This window comes from Martes martes (assembly GCF_963455335.1).
Source record: "Martes martes genome assembly, chromosome: 4".
In the NCBI taxonomy this organism is placed as follows: Eukaryota; Metazoa; Chordata; class Mammalia; order Carnivora; family Mustelidae; genus Martes; species Martes martes.
In genome coordinates this window covers 141151966-141168164 of record NC_137891.1, presented here as the reverse complement: position 1 = coordinate 141168164, position 16199 = coordinate 141151966, and the positions used below count along the sequence as shown (strand labels likewise).

At 37.2% G+C, this 16199-nt stretch overlaps 1 protein-coding gene across 2 annotated transcripts in view; it reads right to left on the bottom strand.

The window, feature by feature from the left end:
• DOCK7 (dedicator of cytokinesis 7) overlaps nucleotides 1-16199 on the bottom strand; it is a 220360-nt gene that overhangs the window by 79983 nt on the left and 124178 nt on the right. For both annotated transcript variants that reach the window (XM_080800321.1, XM_080800322.1), the window contains exons 19-22: nucleotides 14526-14612; nucleotides 10273-10504; nucleotides 6169-6333; nucleotides 4315-4484 (exon numbers count right to left, since the gene is read on the bottom strand). In XM_080800321.1, the coding sequence (XP_080656447.1) occupies nucleotides 4315-4484; nucleotides 6169-6333; nucleotides 10273-10504; nucleotides 14526-14612 (654 nt within the window). The remainder of the gene's footprint in view (nucleotides 1-4314; nucleotides 4485-6168; nucleotides 6334-10272; nucleotides 10505-14525; nucleotides 14613-16199) is intronic.

Here is a 16199-nt window from a genome sequence, read left to right as displayed (position 1 = left end):
TAGTGGGTTAAAGCCTCTGCCTTTGGCTCAGGTCATGATCCCAGGGTCCTGGGATGGAGTCCCATGTTGGGCTCTTTGCTCAGCAGGAAGCCTGCTTCCCACACCCAGGCTGCCTCTCCACCTACTTGTGATCTCTGTCAAATAAATAAATAAAATCTTTTTAAAAATAAATAAATAAAATCATGGGACTTGGTAACATCAAGCAATTGAGTACAGAGAGAAGAAAAGATGATAGAAATAAAGACAGAGGCCTGGAGCACTACCAGATTAAAAGATCAGGAAAAGAAGAATCCATAGAGATTGAATAGGTATAACCAGAACAGTAAGAGAAAAACCACGAGGGTGCAGTGCCCTGGAAGGCAAGTAAACAGAATAAACCGAGGAAAGACTTTAACTGTGTCTAAATCTGTTCTAAGGTCAAGTGAGCTGAGTATTAAGAATTAACCATTAGATTTAGTCACATGGAACACTGGTGACATTAACAAGGGCAGGTTGGATGGAAGATGGGAGCAACCTCTGATGAAAGTAGGGTACAGAGAATGGGAGTAAAAACTGGAGATAGGGGCGCCTGGGTGGCTCAGTGGATTAAGCCTCTGCCTTTGGCTCAGGTCATGATCCCAGAGTCCTGGGATCAAGTCCCGCATTGGGCTCTTTGCTCAGCAGGGAGCCTGCTTCCTCCTCTCTCTCTCTCTCTCTCTCTCTCTGCCTACTTGTGATCTCTCTCTGTCAAATAAATAAATAAAATCTTAAAAAAAAAAAAACTGGAGATAGCTAGTACAGGAAAACTCTTTTGAAGAATTCTATTAGAAAAGGTAGCAGAGAAACAGTGAGGGAGACAGCAGCTGAAATTTGGGGATAAATAAAAATGGGATAAATAATAGCATGCTTGTATCTGGATGTCTTAGTAGATAGGAAACAATGATGATGCAGCAGAGAAATGAAATAATTGCTGGAGTGAGGATCCTGAGTAGATCACAGGATACAGGAGCTTGTCTACAAATGGATTAATGGAAACAGTTCAGCTGTAGCAGAGTATTATATTAACTACTGGGTAGTCGTAGATGGTAGTAGGTAGGTAGATATGGTGATAAAAGTATGTAAAATTATTCTTTTGATGGCTTCCATTTTCTCAATGAAGGAGGAGATAAAGTGAGGAGGACTGGTGGGCAGGTAAGGGAAGAAGGCATGAAATCTTTTTCTGGAAGAATGGGAAAGTAACTGGAATAAAAAACATATAGCATAATTGCCCAAAAGCATTGAGAGCTCTCTTGAGGTCCATGGCTTTTCATTTCAAATGAGACCAATCATCATGATACTTCTCAAGTCATGTTCATTGGCACAGGTGCCAACATGGCACAGATGGATGACTGGGTTCAACTATGGTTTGAGATTTGGCTAAGCAAGTAAAATGAAATGGGAGAAGGATAAGGCAATTGAGGTTTGATTATAATAGGGATAACTATAATGACTGGTCATGGAGCAGCACCTGGGTGGCTCAGTTGGTTGGACGTCTGACTTTTGATTTTGGCTCAGGTCATGATCTCACGAGCCTGGGATGAGCCTGGGACAGAGTCCTGAGTCAGGCTCCGTGCTCAGCGGGGAGTCTGCATCTCTGCCTCTCTCCCCCTCTTCCTCCACCCCTCCCCTCACTTGTGTGTGCACTCTCTCGCTCTCTAAAATAAATACACAAATCTTTTTTTAAAAAAATGATTGGTCATGGAGTTTAAGCTAGCTAAATTGGAAGAAAGAACATTAAGGTATTGAGACACAGTAAAAGGTCATTAGATGAAGTGATGGGACGTTGCAGAAAAGTGCTGGGAGTTGAGGTACTAGAGAGAAAAACTGGAGCTAATAGAGAACACGATTCATGAAACTGAGATTATGAGGGTTAACGTTATTAGTAATGACAACATCTAGGGTATGACCACGGCTGAAGCGGAGGAAAGACAAAATCATTTTTAAAAAAAAGTTTGGGGGCACCTGGGTGGCTCAGTCGTTAAGTGTCTGCCTTCAGCACAGGTCATGATCCCAGGGTCCTGGGATCAAGACCTGCATCGGGCTTCCCGCTCAGCAGGGAGTCTGCTTCTCCCTTTCCCTCTGACCCTCCCCCTACTGGTGCTCGCTCACACGTGCGTGCCTTCTCTTTCTGTCTTGTTCTGTCTCTCTCTCTCTCTCTCTCTCTCTCACACACACACACACAAAAAACACACAGAGTTACTTGAATTTCCAGGCCAATGAAGTCAGAATGAACAGAAGCTATAAATAAGCTTCAGATTCCTTATGATTTTAACAATGAGATAAAATTATATACACTATTAGTGATTACGACTAAATGATATTCCAAAATAAAGTAACTATCAAAAATTTTCCAAGAGGAAACACGAAATCCATTTAAACAAAACTTGACTAGGAAGAGGCTATGGTGTCATGAGACAAATTCTCATCTTATGATAGCTTTCTCAGAAGTTTATATAATTATATAGATAATACATATCAGCAGAAGTTAATGTCATCATGTCTCATTCTATGAACTACATGAAAAAAGGCAAATAATCATTCTAATATATGTAAACCTTTGTTCTATAGTTTGATGTTATCATCTGTCCAATACACCATATAAAGGAAAATTCTAGAATTATGCTAGATGAGACATAATGCAAATCTTACAGAAGTTAAGAGGCATTTTAAAAGTAGAACCTTGAGGACAATGGTGTCTTTTTCATCTCCGTAGCTCTTTTTTTTTAATTTTTAAATTTTTTTTATAAACATATAATGTATTATTAGCCCCAGGGGTACTGGTCTGTGAATTGCCAGGTTTACACACTTCACAGCACTCACCATAGCACATACCCTCCCCAATGTCCATATCCATAGCTCTTTAACAGGAAAATTTCTTATTCACAAATCATATTCATTCTACAGAAGAATTATATTTATAGTATACAAACAATGCTAAGTACTAGCTCTATTATAATGAGATACATTCAAGAATGAATACAAGGATAAAAAAAAACAACACCTGAGTTCTTTTCCTAAAGATGGAAATATATGGGGGGGGGGCACAGGAGCCTTCCCTTTGACAGTTGCTGTTTTACTCAGGTTACTTTGCACAAGCCCACGTACAGGCATTTGCATGTCACTCTCAGGGAGTTCACAAAAAGTGAAAGTCGTTTAACTAGAATAAGGTCTATATGGATCTGTAAGTTACTAAAATCCATGCTTGTTATTTGAAATATAAGACTACAAAATATATTTTTGATCTGTGGCAATTACTTTACAAATTACTTGTTACTTTAAAAGAGCAATGCTTAAGTTCATTAGAAGCTTCTGAATGTAAAATTTCTATAGCTATATGAACAGATATGAGAAGTTCTGATGTTTTTGATCAATGTTCAAGTATTTCATGTAACAAACCAAGATTGTTTGAAAAAAAAAAAAAGATCTATTATAGTTCAGGCTAATGGTGAAACACAGAGGCTAGAACATATTTATTAACTCTTCCTTAGATCTCAGTCAATAGACTAAAAGTGCCAAAGAAAAGTTGGCTGTGATTCCGCAGCAACAGTATCTTCCTCCTTTCCAACAGCAAAAAATACATCTGAAATGGTCTTATATGCATTTGTATATAAAACGATTTACTGACCTAAGTCTTACTGTTTTTTTCCAGCTTGTTTAAATTTGGAGTTATTCTTGAATATTACCTATAAAAAGGTAACAACTATTCCTTAATTTTTTAAGGGGCATTAATAAAGATGCTGTAAATAAAATACAGCAAGATCTTATACTAGCTAGCCTCTCACTTGTTACCTGGAATAATCATTAACCATTATTAAATAAATCATATTTTTCGAGCTCTGGGGCATCTTTATATAGAGTTTTCCACTGAAAGGCAGCTCCATTACTAATCAAGGCTAATCAATGGTCTTGATATTTTTCAGAGAAAGGATGGAGGTTCATATTTTAAATCAATGATGGGATGTCCCTTCTACACAGCAGTCAGGTCTCTTGAGTTCTACAGGAAATTAGTCATTTTTCACAGGATGGAGTACCACACAGACAAAAGTGCTATATGGACTGGTCATCCTGGACAAATTTCTTAATTTGGCAGATTTTCTTGAGCAGACTGCACAAACAAGTTTGTAACAGCAAGTTTATTTAATAGAAACATGAGGCACTTGGTGCAGACTGATTGAAAGGTACAATGTCTTACCTGTTACTAACTCAAAAACATTTTAAAATTAATAAATTAAAACTGGGCATTTCTCACTTTCCATAAACCGAAAACCAAATGTATAGACGTGATCTTCAGTTTACCTTACTGCCGATGATTGACCGTACTTCATCATCTGGTGACGTGGGAGTCCCAGATATATCTGGATTACTATTACTAAGGCTCCGAGAACGATTTAAATTAAGGCTTGCAGGTCTCACAGCAGATCTAGCCATTGTGGCATAATGCACTGATCCTCCCAAACCCCCAGGACCTAGAGTTGTATATAAAATAGCACATAATTAAACAAAGAAAATTAGTCAGGAAATGACCTGGAAAAGTCTCTGCCACTTTGCAAAATTCCACACAAATCATGAATTATTTCTAAATGAAAAATACTATAAATTTTAAAAAAAACTCAAAACAATGACAGCTACACCAAGATATCCTATTTTACAGCAGTTGACAAAACCACATGGCAATGATAAAGTAACTACCTTGTCGATGTTTCTGATTATATATTAAATGTACAATAAAAAACAAGATAGAAAACACACACATACACATTACTTTCTCTTCAGATATGAGTGTATCTAGGACTCAAAATGCTCCGTCTGATGGCTCTTCCTTTTTCCCACCCCTCCTACTCTGTCCTTGATACACGGTCACTGGAAGACAGCCAATTTACTGTCAACATCTCTTGAATGAGACTGTGTTTTGTTTCTGCATCTTCATCAATGACAATTTGAACTATACCAAAATGGCATCCTTATGATATACTTATGTATGTATACTCCACATTATTCTAAGAGCCCGAGTTATAAAAGCAAGAATTCCTCTGTTTAAAATCAACTATATTCAACCATCATTCAACATATTCTATGAATATAAAAATACCCAGCAACTGTATCCATAATTTATCCCCATTTTCTTAAAGAAATCCTTCATATTTGCAAATAACACACTCCTGGCAAGTAATTAATTTACACAGTCTTTCAGGTCAGCATGTAAAAAAGATGTTTTGTAAGATCTGTGGAATTCTAATAGTGTACTGAATGAAAGGGTAAAATGGAGGAACACTGTACATATCTACAATATAACTTCAGAGCCTCAAGTATTATAATTTTAAAAAATCAAGAGAAGAAATAACCCAGAATATGAGTCAATTACTTCTCTTTTTGCAATTAAGAAATAAAATGAGCTAAAACTTAGAGCCAGATTACTATTATGTCTAGTTTTCATAATCAATGTCATATGTATTTATCATCATTATTAATGTTGCCAACAGCTGGAAAAGGGCACTTACCATTATCACTATCATTAGTGATGAATGATGATTCATACAAATGTGTGAGCAGATTGAAAGGTACGCACTACATAATCATTAACTAACAACTAAAGAGTTACTGAAACTGAGACATCCCTCCACCCCACCACCACACTACCACCAATGTCATATAAAACCAAGTAACCACTTTGGGCGCTGATATTCACAAAGGATATATTATTTCACTGACCATGAAGAGATCAGGACTTTTCTAGAGAATATCCTTTTACATTATTGTAGGTTTCACAAGGTTATCAGGGAACTAAACCATCCTATTTCATCTTTAATGTCAACATTCCAAATGACAAATATAACATTCTATTTATCTCACCATAACAAGGAATGATAAAATGCTTCCAGAGACTAAGAACTTATTTTCAAGGTTTCCAAGAATTAATTCAACCAAGCTCTAATTCAAATTAAAGGAATCTATATAAATAATGATGCCTGAAGAGGTAATCTAATTATCCTTGTAACTCCAGCATCTAGCATAGGCCATGCTACTCAGCAGGCACTTAATCAACCCTTGCTGTTGAATGAACACATCCCACTGGGACTATGAGATTATTTCAATCTGGCCATGAACATACAGTCTATGCAAGAGAATTTCCAAGTAAAAGGAATAAAATACCTGGTGATGGTGAATTAGGGTAAGTATTTGGTAGGCGAAAAACGTAATAGATGTATGAGGCAAGAAGGCTGTTCCTGCCATGCTGGTCATGATTTCCTTCCAAGTTTTTGTGGAGCCGATTTATAATTGATGCCATGGCTTCAAAAGATGCTTGACCTAGATTAACTTTTAAGAGGGAGGAACACATTTTTGCATTAATTTTTTTAAACTGTAAATTCCAAAGAGATCAAGGTTTTGTCATCTCTATATGTGTTAAGGATAGTGATTATGCACAGTAAGTGTATAAAAATGATATTTGAGGTTGTTTTTAATGATATCTTGTATTAATTAGGTGAACCAAGTTACTTTTCTACACAAAACTTCAAAATACTTATTTTACTAATTTAACATGAAAACTGTATGGGTTTGCTCAGTCAAAAAACAAAACCTCAACCAACAGGTACCTATTATTTTGTAAAACAATACATAGCACATAAAAAAAAAGAAATCTAAAAAAAAAAAAAAAGAAATCTATCTTGTGTATCACCTCTGAAAAGTCACTTCTTGTTTAAGACTCTGAAAACCTAAGTAACATACAATAAGCACATGTTACTCTTGTTTAAAAAAATATTAACAATGAAACAGATTATTAAAAATATCAACCTAATGGGGTGCCTGGGGTGGCTCAGTGGGTTAAAGGCTCTGCCTTCAGCTCAGGTCATGATCTCAGGGTCCAGGGATCGAGCCCCGCATTGGGTTCTCTGCTCAGCAGGGAGCCTGCCCCACCCCCCATCTCTGCCTGCCTCTCTGCCTACTTGTGATTTCTGTCTGTCAAATAAATAAATAAAATCTTTTAAAAAAATAAAAAATAAAAAAATTAGCAACTTAAAATACTAAGAAAAGAGGATAGCGAATAAGCATCATGACTGACACGAGTGAATAGGTAAAAGAATTAGGCACCTAGAGGAACAAGCTGAGGTAAGATGGTACGGCATTTTCAGTGTCAGGCTAAGCAATACCCACCCAGTCATTCAAGTGAATATGTAATGAGAATTATGCAAAATTCCGGAAATTCTGGTAGCACACTAAATAAATTTATAAAACAAACAGCCATTCTGGGCAATTAAGCCTCAGAGTCTGATTTATTCAATCAAGACACGAAATTATGCATAGAAATAAGGCCAATTAAATTTTCCTAAAAGTGGAATAATCCGATAAAGCGGTCAAGTAGGAAGGGGTGCCTGGGTGGCTCAGTCAGTTCAACATCTGCCTTCAGCTCAGGTCATGATCTCAGCATCCTGGGATGGAGCCTCCTGTTGGGCTCCCTGCTCAAGGCTTCTCCTTCTCCCCCTGCCCCTCCCACCACCACCACCACCCCCGCTCATGCTCTGTTTCTCTCGAAGAAATAAAAATCTTAAAAAAAAAAAAAAAAGTGGTCATGTAGGACGATTAATCTATATACACTGAACTAGAAAAGAAACTAGAGATGCAGAGGCCTAAGTGGGCTGTAGCAATTTTACCTGTGTTCCTGCTTAATTCTTCTTCCTTTTCCTCACAGTAGCTATTCCAAACCATCAGGTCCACCGATTCTCGAAACTCAGGCCCACTTTAGCCCCTTCTCAGAATATTTTGCTTTTTATCTCCCAGTAGAAATTTATGAAGTATTAAAGTCCTCACCTTTATACTACAAATTTATCCAATCTGAAACCATTTTAATTTCCCTACCAAAGAAAGCAGTGCTCCTCTCCTATGTAACAATGATCACTTGATTTTTTTCCTACAGGCTTGCTTCATTAATTAAATCTTTTAGCACCTCTTATATTTTTCTCCCCCCTCCACTAGTTTCTCAAAGCACATAAACATGCTCAAATGATTCCATTCTTATGCCACAATCAACCCTGCTTCCTCTTCTAACTGAATTTCTTTGAAAAACAGTGTGTAAGTTTTGTATTCCTTTCATCATATACTATGCACTACTTAATTCTCTGTAAATTGGTTTCTACTTTCACTAATTGACTAAAACTCTTAATTTCACCACTGGACACCTCTTTAGTAAATAAGACTGAGACTCTAGTGTCAGATGCTTGGGTCTGAATCCTGAGGCAAATTTTCAAGCACTGTGTTCATCACTCTACTTATTTGTGAAACAGTGGTAATAATACCTACACAGTCGTGAGCATTTCACACATTACTATGAATAAAGCATATAGCAGTATTGATGGCATATAGTAAGTGCAAATATCGTTACTATTACATTATTATCTTACTTACATAATCTAACTTACATAATCTACAAAAACGAATGGTGCTGAATTTTTTTCTTAAAACCCTCTCCTAGGGGACGCCTGGGTGGCTCAGTTGGCTGAGCGGCTGCCTTTGGCTCGGGTCGTGATCCCGGCGTCCTGGGATGGAGTCCCGCATCGGGCCCCTTGCTCGGCGGGGAGCCTGCTTCGCCCTCTGCCTCTGCCTGCCACTCTGCCTGTGCGCTCTCTCTCTCTCTCTCTCTCTCTAATAAATAAAATCTTTAAGAAAAAATTTAAAAAAAAATGTAAAACCCTCTCCTAGGACTCCTGTGACAATACGCTATACAACAACTCTTCAGTATTTCTTAACCTGCCCCTCTTCTCTAACTCATTGTCACCTCCTGTTTTGGCAGGACTTCATAGTTTGTTGTATGAAATTCTGCAAGATTCCTAATTTGTCTTTTTGCCTCCAGATTTTCTCACTTTCAATCCATCTCCCCATAGCACACTCATCTTTATAAAAGCCAAACTGGGTTACATTATTTCCCTAATTAAGACCAGACCCTTCAAAAGCTATTGATTCCTTACAGAATAACAGTCCCAATTCCCGAAAGTGTCATAGAAAATCCCATTTCATCTCCCTCACTGCCAATATCATCATTAATAACCAATCCTCCAGTTTATCACTACTTATTATTCCCCCTAATTTCTCAGTTCACTTATCTGTCTGTATACCATACACATACTATTTCATCTCCTTGGACTAGTTATTTGCCTGTCAGACTCCTATTCATCTTCAAATGTTTGATCCAAGGATCACCTCTACTAACAAGTCTCCCCTAAAGCAGAGAAAGACAATTATCATATGGTTTCACTCATATGTGGAATATACACAACAGCACAGAGGACCATAGGAGAAGGGAGGGAAAACTGAATGGGAAGAAATCAGAGAGGGAGACAAACCATGAGAGATTCTGGGAACCAAACTGAGGGTTACAGAAGGGAGGGGGTGGGGGGAGGGGGTAACTGGGTGATGGGCATTAAGGAGGGCATGTGTGATGAGTACTGGGGGTTATACACAACTAATGAATCTCTGAACACTACATCAAAAACTAATGATGTACTATATGCAGGCTAACTGAACATAATAAAAATAAATTTTGAAAAACTTTAAAAATTAAAAAAATAAAAATAAATAGAATAAAATAAAATTCCAAGGAGCTGAACACTCCTCTCCTTTGTTCAACCATTTAACACAGATTTTTATAATGTGTCTTTCTTACAAACTCAACTAGTTTGCAGGATTTGGGTGGAAGCTATTAGCAAAAGCAGAGGAACAAATCTTGGAAAGACAGTGGGAAACAGGAATACTTCTAATTCCAGAATAACATAGAAGAAAAAAAGAATATAGAGATTTTCAGTCAATGAAGAAAAGAAGAGCTATTTTAAATAGAGGATAGCAGATGAGTAAAAATGTAGGCTAGGTAAATCAAACATCATGTAAAAAGCAAAATAATTTATCTGTTTGCCTGTTTTCCAAAATAGTCTGTGAGAGCCTTAAAATCAAGAACTAAGCCTTGGACAGAGTCTATCGGTATCTGGCACATAGTAAGTGCTTCATCAATATCTGGTAAGTAGAGAAATGAATTTGTTTCCATAATCTAAGTTGAAGTCTATATGGCACATTGGCACATTTTATAAAAACAAACAAAAGAAAGTTACTTTCCAGCATTAGAAACAAGTAAATAACAGCCTGCCCTCTCCTTCCCCAAATCAAACACAGTCCTTACAGATAACAAAGAGTAAATGATTCTATTTCTGCAAAAGCTAGAAATACCAAGTTATAAATCTCCTAATTCCCCAAACATTAAGTAAAAATTACCTATCTGGCCAGCAATGACAGGAGGTCTAACAACTAAAAGTATCAGTTTATCAAGCAGAAGATGAAGAAATCGGACCACTGGTTCCAACTGAGACGAATTCAACGCCGAAATACTGCTTTTCAATTCATTTTCTAAGTTATTTTCCATGATTCGCATGTCTCCAATTCGAACTGGGAACATGTGTTCATCCAGAGCATTGACCAGAGCAAAAAATTTGTCAAGATAAGGATCCTGAAACAAAGAATGAACAAAAGCACTAACCAATTATAATTGTAAATTCCCCCAAATTTGGACCAGATAAATATAAAATATTTTATATTATATAAAATAGCGCATATAAAATATGTAAAATATTTTATACAATATAAAATAGCTCATATAAATTAGTAATACAAAAAAGTACATAAATATATACAAACACTGTTTCCAATTAAACACTATACTTATCCTCATTTATTAGTGTAAAGCGGCCATTTTGAACACTACTGATTACTCAGAACTCTATTGATACTAATTAAGGATTTTTTTTTCTCTCAGCATGAGTCCATCTTACTGTTTTAGAACTTAATGATTGTGCAGATCTATTAGTACAAGGCCTCTGTCCATTATCAATTTATTACCGCTCAGCTCCATCCAAACCCACCATCTTTGCCACAGTTCGTAATACTGGAGCTGGCTCTCTGAACTGCATTTCAACTTTGTCAGCTGGCCTGTGGTTACAGTTCAGCCAGAGAGGATACAGGAAACAGCCTTCTTTCTTCTTATTTGATTTCTCAATGGTAGCTAGCTAGCAGATGTGAATGCTGGAGTTCAAAGGTGAGATGTGGCAGCAGTGTTCACAGCAAGAATGGTGGCTCCTGTCCACTAGCGGGTGCCCTCCACACCCTAACATGGCAGGCAATGTGTGCCTGAAGCCGCAGTGTCTTCTCCTTGGAGGTCTGATTCTTAGCCTTCAGGATCCTCCTCTAGGTTTCTAAGTTCTTTTCTTATCACTTTCTGCAACTGCTATATCTATTACAACCACAGAATTTTCTTTTACCCCATTTAGTAGTGAATTACCTTTAACCCAGTTAACAATTATTTGTATCTAAACTGACTCCATTCGAATTACTGGCAATTTCCATCTCCTGACTATATTGTGACTGCTACTATTTAACCTCCTCCTACACCAACAGAACCACAGTCTTATTTAAAGCAACCATGTGCCCAGTCCCAGGGCAGATGCTTGCTCCCCCAGCCTGCTCTATCCCTACTGATGAGATGTGTACAGTGATGACTGTGTATACAGCGCTGACCACGGAGATGTGAGAAGTCTGTTGGAACTCTGGGAAGACTTTTACTTAGTTAATAGTGAAAATGAACTTTAAGACAATAATGCTGAACAGCTTCATTGACATTTATAGTTCTAATATTGTTCTGATTTGATATGTAGGATTTAAATGAACAAAAAAATTACTGATATTCAATAAATTTTAAAGAGCTACAAGCAAAGTATAAAACATCATAAGAAACACTGTGTTCAGTTGATCCTTTTAAGAAGACATACATGATAAAGTTGTCTTATATAGTGTCAAAAATTTATAAAATGTTGAATATTACTCATCAGGTCGGTGAATGCCTGAGTGCTACAAGGTAGATACTACCACTTTATCTTCTCCAACATTCATAGATTCTAAATCATCTATATAATGTATTTCGCCCCGATCCTTCTTTGTTGCCTAAAGACAACACCTGTATCTGCCTCTACAAAAACAAACTTAGGAGTAAAAGATAAATATACCACCAACTACAAAAAGAAAACTAATAAAGACAATAGGAATTAAAAAACCATGAAGAATAATCTATTTTTATACTTAGGAAAATATGATACTATTAAGGGAAAGAATACATTTTAACAGTATAAATGTAACATCAATCTTATTATCAAAAGGGTAAAGACTATAGGAAACAGAACATATCCAGTATCAGAAAGGAAAAAACTCCACTGGAGCCACTCTTTTACTGAGATCTACCTGTATAATGCTAAAACCTATCTACTACTACCTTTTGTTGTTGTTGTTTTAAAACATAATATAGAGGTTCTTGGTCTTTTCCCTACTTCACTGCAGAAAAAAGAGTTAACATAGCAAGCTGCTATCATTTGGAAGACCAGCTTACACAACTGATCCTTGGATGGCATCTGGGAACTTGGATTTCAAGACACTTCCAACTGACAGGGATGATTCACCATACCTAAATTGTTTGTGCAAACAATATGCTTTATGCTGAAAACATGCTTTCCTTCTGGGAATCAAGAATTTTGGTATGTGATAGGCAGAGGGTGCCTATGTTACATCCTATAGTAAAAATCCTGGGAACTAAGTCTCTAATGAATGAGCTTCCCCTGGTAGACAACATTTCATACATGCTGCTTCTACTCACCCTATGGGACTTCACCAGGAGAGGATCTTGGAAGCTTGTGCTTTCTTTCCTGCGGACTGGATCTCTTTTCCCTTAGCCAATTCTATTTTATCTTTCACTAAAATAAATCATTGCTGTGAATATGACTACATGCTGGGTCCTGTTGAGTTCTGCTAGAAAATCCTTGAACTTGAGGGTGGCCTTGGAAATCCCTGTATACCGCCCCTTCCCTTTTCAAGTTGAATTCCATTTTAAACACTTGCCCCTTCTCACTCTACATTTTCTCCCTGGATAATCACTCACCAGTATAGTTTCAGCTATCACTTTACTCTGCCACCTTCAATGTTAAACTTGAAATTAATTACAACTGCCTTGGGGTATTTTTATCTGCAGTAGAGGCACTTCAAACCCAACAGGTTCAAAAATAAACTCACTATAGCTCCAGAATCATCTCCACAATCTCTCTTAGCATGCAACCAAATTTACTTCTCTCATCTTTCCAATTCAGGTTAGAAATTACCAGCTACTTAGACTCTAAACTCTATGGCATTCAAGGTCCCTCATAACCTGTTACCAGCCTGGTCTTCTTTTCTCATCTATCACAATTTCCCCACGCACTATAAATTATATTCACACCAGATTACTTGCCTATCCTTAGACTACTATCCCTTTGCACTTGCTTTTTATCATCTGAATTGCTCACCCTCTCTCTGTATGATAAATGTCTACTTATCAATACAACATCTCAGTTCCCAGCAGAGCAGACCACTCTCTACTCTTCAAAGGACTTCATGCATACGTCTAACACAATACTAACTTCATTTGCTGCAATTATTTTTACACTTTTCCATATTACACTGTAAGGTCTTTGAAGGGAAGTTCCTTTCCTTGACAGGTACCAACATCCCTGACTCCATGAAGCTTACAGCCTAATGGGGAAAGAACCAATAAATAAAAGCATATGTACATACGCATACATACACACATATTACACACACACACACACACACACACACAGAATGAGAGAAAGGAAAAGTGCAAGAGTACAGATTAGAGCTACAGGCAGTAGCAACTGCAGGGTAAGATGATACAGAGTAATGGGAATGCTATGTTTAAGAGTCTCCAGGAGAGGGGCACCTGAGCGGCTCAGTCAGTTAAGCATCTATCTTCAGCTCAGGTCATGATCTCAGGGTCCCGGAATCAAGCCCCACGTCAGGCTCCCTGCTCAGCAGGGAGTCTGCTTCTCCCTCTCCCTCTGCGTGCTCACGTACTCTCTCTCTTTCTCTCTCAAATAAATAAATTTTTTTTTAGAAATCCCCAGGAAAGACCTGAGGTATGCAGAAGTCTTACTGAAAAGAAGTACATGTCAGGAGGAATGTATTCCAGCTAAAGAAAGATTAAATATACAGGCTTTGAGGAGAGTCTGGCATAGTCCAGATAAACAGTGAAGAATATAGAGCAAATAATCCCTACAAATTCTTACCATCTGAAATATCTGAGTCTATGAGGAATAAAAGAGGTTGGATGATGGTTTTCAACTCTAATTCTGCAATGTACCAGAAACTTACATTAAAAAAAAAAAGAAAGTCACTGAATTTTCAAAATGAAGTCAGTGACATTTTGAAAAGCAAAAAAGTTTGCTTATGGATATTAAAAGGCCTTGGTTAATTCCTTTAAAAAGTAACTTCTAGGGTGCCTGGGTGGCTCAGTGGGTTAAAAAGTAACTTCAAAATTTAAACTTTCTGATATATAATCCCGTAAATTACAGCAGATAATGAAACTGATATAAGAACTAGACAGGTATGTTCATTCAAGTGAAAACTGATAATAAAAATTATTAAAACTCACTTACTTGTGTATGGATAGATGAAACAGCAACAACTTCAACATTAAAAACACCTTTGTGATTATCTACCCATTTCATGCCAGGTAGAGGAACCTATAAGACAGTAAATATTAAATATATTAAATATGATGATCACAGATATTTAAGTTGATTAGAAATTCTGAAAACAAAACAATTATAATACCTCAATGAGAAAAAAAATCCTGTGGAAATATATTTTTAAACACTATAAATGAATGTAAAGTTTTTATTTCATTATTACAAAGTCACTGTTTCTTACAAGAGAATTAAAAGGCTCAAGGAGGAAAGAGCAGAAAATATGCAGTCAAAATTCTATCTCCCCAAAGACATCCCCCTTTATATCACTCCAACTCCTCTGTGCACATGTATTTTTATACACACTCTACCCTTGCTTAGTTTATATAAAACATTCTTTGGAACCTGTTTTTCACATGTTATATTGTGAATCTCTCTTCATGTCAACATATTCATATCTACAGTATCATTTTAACGGTTTAAAATATTTTTTCTTGTAAAAAATGAGGATTTTGTTTTAATAAGGCTATAAAATATTCACAGCAAAGGAATTCTGTTATAAGGGTTAGAAAGCTTTTCTGATATAAACTGCTACGAATGTTAATTAAAATTAGATCATAAAGTTACCTTTAAAAAGAGTACCTCACTTCTCTCTATTCCTCCTGCTAAATACAGCTAAAAACCCTGAACATGATACACAAAATAAACACTGAAAGGTAGAAAGAAGAATGCAAATGACTAGGGACCTCGGGATGTGAGGAAATACAAAGTAGTGTTTCCTGGGTTTTATTTTTGCCTCACCGATCCTGGACTAGGTGCAAGAGAAGTTGGCAACCCAGAAACACCAAAAGGAGTCGACAAAAACAAGCTCCAAAAGAAGCCTGCTCTCTCTAATCAAAGTCAACAACTGCCCTACTCTGGCCAAAGGAAAGGAAACAAGTTGCGGCCCCACCCCTCCTCCACAGGCTGAGTAGGGAGCACAGGTGTCCACCCTCAGCTGGCTGTAATGAGGTGCCCTATTTCCCCACCCCGCCCCCATTGGCTGGTATCAGAGAAGACAGAGATGGAAACTGGTCTCAGCCCAGTGGTAACAAGTACCCACGCCAACTGTGGTATCAGTGGAAGTTAAGCAGGGAGCAGTACCAAGGTGCCCCTTCCTCCTCACATACAGGGACGTGTCAGCAGAGGTCTGGTGCGGAGCCTGAAATCCCACCTCTATCCATTAATAAGCACCTTGAAACCACAGAAGAGTGAGGAATGTGAACCTTTACCCGTTGCACAAATGTGGCAATAATGCCTCCCCCTGCTGCTAAAACCTAAGGCTTAAGTAAGATGAGGTCATAACATAATACCCAAGATGTCTTCAATAGAATAAAAACTCCTGCACCACACCAAGAACCAGAAAAATCTCAAATGAGAAAAGGCAATCAACAAACACGAAGATGACACAGACACTAAACTGTCATTATTAAAAAAAAAAAAAGGCTTCAACAAGCAATTACAAGTATCCTTGAAATAAATGACAATATAAAAGTCTCAAGAAAAAAAATATTTTAGAGATTTCTTTCCCATGGTTTCATTTTTTTTTAATCACATGTAGAAAAGAAAATCAACTAATAATACAATCCCAGTGTCCTGGGATCA